This window comes from Rousettus aegyptiacus, unplaced genomic scaffold (genome assembly GCF_014176215.1).
Source record: "Rousettus aegyptiacus isolate mRouAeg1 unplaced genomic scaffold, mRouAeg1.p scaffold_m13_p_9, whole genome shotgun sequence".
Taxonomy (NCBI): Eukaryota; Metazoa; Chordata; class Mammalia; order Chiroptera; family Pteropodidae; genus Rousettus; species Rousettus aegyptiacus.
Window position 1 is genome coordinate 20034024 of NW_023416312.1, and position 7009 is coordinate 20041032.

At 45.5% G+C, this 7009-nt stretch overlaps 1 protein-coding gene across 1 annotated transcript; it reads right to left on the reverse strand.

The window, feature by feature from the left end:
• Positions 1-4018: 4018 nt before the first annotated feature.
• On the reverse strand, positions 4019-4447 carry LOC118607775 (histone H2A-Bbd type 1-like). The gene has a single exon (XM_036226615.1). The coding sequence runs from the start codon at positions 4445-4447 to the stop codon at positions 4100-4102; it is 348 nt and encodes a 115-aa protein (XP_036082508.1). The 3' UTR covers positions 4019-4099.
• Positions 4448-7009: the final 2562 nt, after the last annotated feature.

A 7009-nucleotide genomic window follows, 5' to 3' on the forward strand; every position in this document is an offset into this window, starting at 1 on the left:
GCAAAACATTTTGAAGCTTGTGGTTTGAGGGTTTGTAAGATTTCCTTATGCTCAAGAAAAACACTGGGATGATGGAGATGTAAACAACCTTGGGCCATTAGCATAGCCCAATGATTCCAAGATGCCAAATCATCAGTGACAGAAAATCAAAAATAGTTCTTAAGTTATTACAGCCTACTACTCATGAGCAACCACTGGGTACTCCCCTAGGCTGAATGTTTCTATGAGCCATATACTTCCCGTCAGGTCCTCCCCTAGCCTGTCTGGACCCTCAACCTTTGCACCTCTTGCTGAATACTGTCCCTGGTTGTCTGAATCCTCAACTTAAGTCATCTTTCATGATCTACCCCTGGAATGGCTTTTTTTCATCCATGCACCCCCCATCCAGTCCTCCCACAGTCTAGATGTTATTTCTTTCCATACATCTCCTTCTGTGTCTTCTCCTAGGGTGGGTGTTCCATCCACCATTTAGGTTCTACCAAGTCCACCCCTAGTCTGAATACTCCTTCTTCCCTTGCACTTCCTAACTGGCCTAACCCAAGGTTATTTGCACCCTCCACTCCAAGACTTCTCACAGGGTCATCTCCCAGGTTGGCTATAGGTCCCACTACTGCACCTGTTGTTGAGTACTGTACGAGGCTGGTATCCATCTACCCATGCATAGCCTGGAAGTTCTCCTCCAGGCTAGATGCTCCCTCCACCATGCATGGCCTTCTAGGTCTTACCATAAACTGGCAAACTAGATGTCTCCTCCATTCAGGCAACTCAAGTGGAATCCTCCTGTAGGTTGGTTTCTGCATCTTCCCATGCATCTTCTAATCTATCAGTCCCTAGGATGGCTGCACCTTCCACACATGTACCATTTTCTGATACCTGCCCTAGAATGGCTGCATTCTCTACTCATGAACCTCCTAATGAGTCCTTGCCTAGGCTGGATGTGCCCAGCACCCACACACTTCCTGCTAGATTCTCAACTAGGCTTATTGCATCTCCACCAGTGCTCCCTCTGCAAAGGTTTTTATTCAGGTAAAAAGTTCTTTTTACCTGAATAAAAGCCTTTCTTTTAAAACATGTTTTCTTTTAAAACATGTGTAGGACTAGCAAATCCATCCACTGTCCAGAAAAGGTCTGTGAACTGACATTTTATAATTAATGCTTTAAGAAATTATGTATTGATACTCATGGAAGGACCCCTCTTTTTTGAATTCTACTTTATGTTTCCAAAGGCCCTTTCTAAAAGAGTCAGCAGTCTCCCTCTGGCCAAATACTGCGGGATCTGTCAGATTCAGGGACCAGGAGAGCCCAGGACTGTAAAGAGCCTCTGTTCCCAAAGGTTGTTCAGTGGGAGGCAGCCTAGTTCCAAGGCCTTGTATTCATGCCAACACCAAGCTGACATTACTTTCCAAGTTCCCTTCCACACACAACTCTTGGGCTCAGCTATTCCCACATGTGATGCTTTCTTCTGTGTTGGCCTATGTCAACCTGTGTCTGGTGTCTAACCCCAGTCTGCCCTGACACCACGTTTGATCACAGACCTGGTTTGGCAGCCACACCCTCCACAGTCCCTGTCCCTACTCACACTGGTCTTAGATTTCCCACTCCCAGCAGGACCCTGGTCATCAGTGGTGTCTGTCCTCTCTGCAGAGCTCAAGCCAGAGCAAATCCTTCCTCACCGTCCCCCTCCCACCTTTTTGAAGTGCACAAAAAGGCGAAACTTGGGGGGCTTATTTCTTCTGAAAGGCAGTGATGCTCACTCTCTGCCTGCCTTCCTTCCCCGAGTGTAGGAGTCCTGTGCTCGGGTAGGAGGGGTGTTTGGCAGGCTGCTGCATTTAGACTCATGCCATGCTGGCTGTGGCCACCATGTTTCCTGTGAAATCCACAAACACAAAGGAAGCACAATTCTTAAAGGGATGGTAGTATAGCTCTGCCTGGTTTTCCCATGTCTGTGTGACTCTAAAGATGGCTTGCCAACATGAGGTCATTCAAGCTCAGCCTCCAAACTCCACCTGGGACATCAGACAGAGTCTGAAAGAGCCCAAGAAGCCTAACTCCCTAGAGTTGTCACGGTGGCCATTAGTGTTGACTACTGCATGGACACTAAGGTGACCACCTGACCACACAGACCTAATAACATGACATAGTTTAGCCACCTACTATGGTTTCTCTGGCCCTTAGTGAATTCCTCAGTTGTGCCTTCCAGTGAAGTATCCAGGAGATTATGTTTAGTTCTACAATAAGCCACAACCACACGCCAAAGCCAACAGTTTAAAGATCACTGACCAACACATCACCATTTGGTATAATGATTGATTCCCTGGCATTACCAGCCCTGGAAGCACTCTCTGCTGGCTAAAGGACACTGGAATATGAGCAACCGCACCTGGGACACAAAGATGCTCCACTTCAGGGATGGGGTGGCAGTGTCGGTGCTTTCATGTAATCAGCTGAAGGTGAATCTCCACCTGCAGTTGCTGGGGAGAGGCCTCCTTGCTACTCAGGAACAGAGGAGTAAGAGTCGAACCTGGATAAGGCTAGGAGGGCTTCATGGCTCTCTATAACAAATCACAAGCTTGGAGGGTGGACATCTTAGCAATGAGGTTGCTGGAAATTTTTGGTTTAATAGGCATTATCGCCAAGAACAGTATCTTGGATTTCCGCAAGCACATATTCCAAGGAGCTCTAAGCACAACCCTGATACTGATGCTCAGGATGCTCCTGTGACGTGACATGTGCAAGAGTGAAGCCAGTTCCAGCAGCTTTTAGAGGTGGTGGCAGAAAGCAATTAGAGGCTCTGTCTCCAGGCAGAGGGGAGCCAAGAGGAAACCAGGGTAAGGACTGTCTGGTTCCTGGATGTACCTCTGGCTTCCTCCTCTGCGTGGCCCACCCCTGTCTCTACACAAGGCTCAGCAGGTTGTGGTTTTCTCAGCCAGTGGCCTGAGTCTCCAGCAGTCACATGAGAACCACGTCCAGAGGCACCTTGGGAAGCTCACCTAAGCATCTGGCCAACAGGGATGGAGACATGTGCAGCTGGTTCTAGGGGCCTCCTCTCTGCCAGGCACTGTGTCAGGCAGCATTACTGACATACATTGACTCAAACACTGGGAAACCCCCAAAATGGAGGAACCCTTACTACCTCCATTATACACACGAGGGAACTGCTGCTCAGAGGCAACAGATGAGTGTCCGGGATCCCATGGCCACAAAGTGGTGAACGGGGATGGCCAGCCCAGGTCACCTGACCCCACTGTTGAAGCCGCCCGGGCTGCCTCTCTCTGACCGGCCCTGTGTGGCAGGCCAGGAGGCAAGAGGGCGGCCGTCGAGCATACGATGAACAGGCGAAAGTGTCGAATGTTGCCAGTCACGGGCAAGGGGATAGACTGCTAGAACAGTTGATGTGACGATAATTTTTAAACTAAAACAGCTCATGAGAGTATTTATAAGAATTGCATGCATTTCTGAGTCCATCACTTAAGACAGAGGTTGCACACAACATGCTTAAACCTCTCCAAACACATATTCAGCCACTGATAACTCTGCTACTCTATCAAGTGTATGACCAGAGACAGACTAGGTGTTTCCTCTGCACATGAGGTTTATAATGGTCTATGATGGGGTACATTTATAATCCATTCATAAAGAATAACCATTGAAAACTATTTGACTTGCCTTATTCCCCCCCACCCGCACCCTCCCCCCCCCCGCCCCCCCCCACCAGCCTCCTGGCCTCCCAGGCCTTGACTTGCCCAGAGCCAGTGAGGAAGTCTTCTCTCCCCCATGACCTTGGCCAGCTACTCCTACCAGCGCTGCTCCCCACTCTGCCACCTCTAGAAACTGCTCCCTGAAATCCCTGAGTCCAGCATCCCACGCTGACCCCCATCTTCTGCCCTCCAAAGCCCCATGAGACATCTCCTTCTGGATGTCTCACACACACTTGACACGCAGAATGACAGAAACGGAGGAGTCAAAAATCGCTCATGTGTTTAAACACTTTAATAGCAAGTACTCATGGTCCCTGGCTTTTCCCATCTTTGGGCAGTTTTGGGGACTAGATGGGGCTTTAGATGAAGTCTCGCCAGGCTCCGGGACCCAGGCATCACCGCTACTTCCTGGCTGAGGTCATCCCATCACCCCGAGGGTGGGTGTCATCCTTAAAGATGGAGCTGAGGGGGCCGTTGTCCACCGCCCTCTCCACATGTTCTGGAGTGATGAGCACCCTGTGCTGGTTGAGGGCCTCCTTGCTCGCCAGCTCCAGGATGTTGGCCGTCAGGTACTCCAGAACGCCGGTGAAGAAAACAGATGTGTCCCTGCTCAGGCGCTGGACGTCGGGAGCTTCTCGCAGGAGGCGATCCACGCGGCTAACCGGGAACTGCAGCTCGGCTCTCTGGGAGCGGGAGACAGCGTGCTTCTTACGCCTGCGAGTGGGCCGGCATCTTCTTTCCCCAGACATTGTTACTGGATTTGCCAATCAGACCAGCTGGATCGTCTTGCTGGCCTGTTCTCTCCAGACACCACTGATTTTTCCTGCCCACTATATTCTGGTGCTCCAGCCCCTCATTGATCAGGGAGCTGCCTTTGTGACAACTCAGACATTGTGATGTCACTGGTGTCCACTGGGCCCTGAGCAGGACTGGCCAACAAATGCCCATGATAGGAACCTGGTCTCCCAGGTAACTCGACCCTCCTTTTCAGGGAACTCTAACTTTTCTACTTGACTCTAAGAGTCTAACAAAAACAAAGAATGGGTGTTCCAATAGAAACATTCCCCTATCTTTTGGACACCACTCCAGGTTATCTAATTCTAGCCTTATACTGTCCTTGAGCTCTTACATCACTTTGTAAGCTTCAGGTCACTGATAGACATGCACAACCCCCAGTAGAGGCTCATTTGTCCCCCTCATACGGTAGACAGAGCAATTGAACAAATTTTGCTTCCATTTACATATTCATTTTACTATTTCCAATCAATATTCCTGTTTCTGTTTGAATGCTCATGTGAACTAGTTATAATTTCTGCCAATATCCTTATGTAATAAAGTACTTAACATGTGTTCATATCTGTATGAGTGTCCTGATTTTACACTTCTATAATAATTATCTTTACCTGTTTTAGAAGGCACGCCTGTATGTTCAATTGATTTACCTCCAGAGTGAGGTAAACTTCAGTGACAGAGAAGTACACTGCATATCTATTTAAAATCCAGGTATGTCTTGTCTTGCTTCTCCAACATGAACCCAGTGTGCATCAATAGCACATCATCAACTCTTTTTATAATTTTTGTTTTATTCTTGGTTTTGGTTCATTTACAGCCAAAAAGAAGTTATTACCCACTATTGCTAGCCATGGTAGGGAATTTGGTTTGTTTTTCTTTATTTAGATAAAGTCCGCATACCATAAAATTCACTTTTTTAGCTATTTATAAGTGTACAAGCCATTGTTCTTTAATATAGTCACAATGCTGTGAAACTATTACTTCAAATTTAAGAATAGTTTTTATACCCGAAAGAAATGGCATACCCATTTAGTAGCCCCCTTCATATGCCTCCCTTTCCACCAGCCCTTGGTAAACAACCTACTTTCTGTCTCTATGAGTTTTCCTATTATAAATGTTTAATATAGTGGAATCATATAACATGAGACATTTTGTATCTGTCATTTTCACTTAGCATGTTTTCAGGTTTCATCCATATTATAACATGTTTTATTTGGGTTATTTCCATTTTTTTGACTACTATGAATAATACTGCTCTGAACATCTGTATACAAGTTTTTGTATTAATACATGACTTTAATTCTCTTGTGTATATACCTAAAAATGGGATTGCTTGGTCATGTGGTGAGAATTTATACTTATGGTCAGACCATTTAGATATCTCTTTAAATAGATTGATGGTTTGTAGAGATCTAGTCTCCATTGCATGAGAGGCAACACAGAATCTAATTTGTTAGACTTTTTGTTTGTCTATTTTTGAATTTGCATCAATGAAGAATGTCATGCCTCTGAGAAGAGAGCAGCCATTTGGTATCTCTGCCAGGGAATTTACTGTTTCTGTGTTTATTCTTGATCATGGCTGAAATTGTATAACTGAAGCCTTAAACTCTATTTCTCTGTGCCTGTATGTCTATGTGTCTGTAATTCAGGAATGCTTTCACCTCTGATTGTGTGAGTATGTAACATTTTCCTACCTCCACATGGTAGTAATATATTAGATTATAAAGTCTTTGAAATTAAAGGGGCTCTGTTCTTATTGGCATATTTAGATATAATTGTTTACATAAATTGAGTATTCCTAAAATTCCCTGAAAATAAGAAAATTAAATTTCTGACCCTCTAAATGTACTCAATTAAAATATATATGTATATTTTCTTCCAGAAACTAACCAAGATCCATTTTAAGAAATTAAATTCATGGTAGTGAGGACACCATCGTATAAATATAATTACTGAAAAAATTAATTTTGAAAGTTGGCCTATTCTTTTCTTGTCAAGATGGCAGCATAGGAAGACCCTGAACTCACATCCCCCTGTGGACACAACACATTTAAAACTACATGTGGGATAATTTTTGCTCTGAAAAGAACCTGAGAACTAGAAGAACAGCACCTCCACAACAAGAGACCAAAGAGACCCTGAGAAGCAGACACAACCTCTCCAGATTCCCCTCCCCACCCCCCGAGACATGGTGACCTGTACATAGAAGGGATCTCCTCTAAAAAATTAAAGGTATTGGAACCCACATAAATTACCGCAACCCTGTGGGCCAGCACCAAAGAGATGAGTCCCCAGAATGTCTAGTTTTGAAACACAATGGGGATTAAGACCAGGAGAATCATAGAACTATAGGGAACTGAGAAACCTCTCTTAAAGGGCTCACACAAAACCCCTTGAGATCTACTTCAAAAATAACAGTTTGAAAAGCACCTAGACCATAAGTGAGAGAGACCCACTTGCTAACTTTAGAACAGCTGCCAGAGAGGCAGGAACATGCAGGGACTTTATCTGGGAATAGA

What these genes read in the sequence shown, in the direction of transcription:
- LOC118607775 (XM_036226615.1), bottom strand. Translation starts at nt 4,447, where the DNA reads ATGTCTGGGGAAAGAAGATGCCGGCCCACTCGCAGGCGTAAGAAGCAC.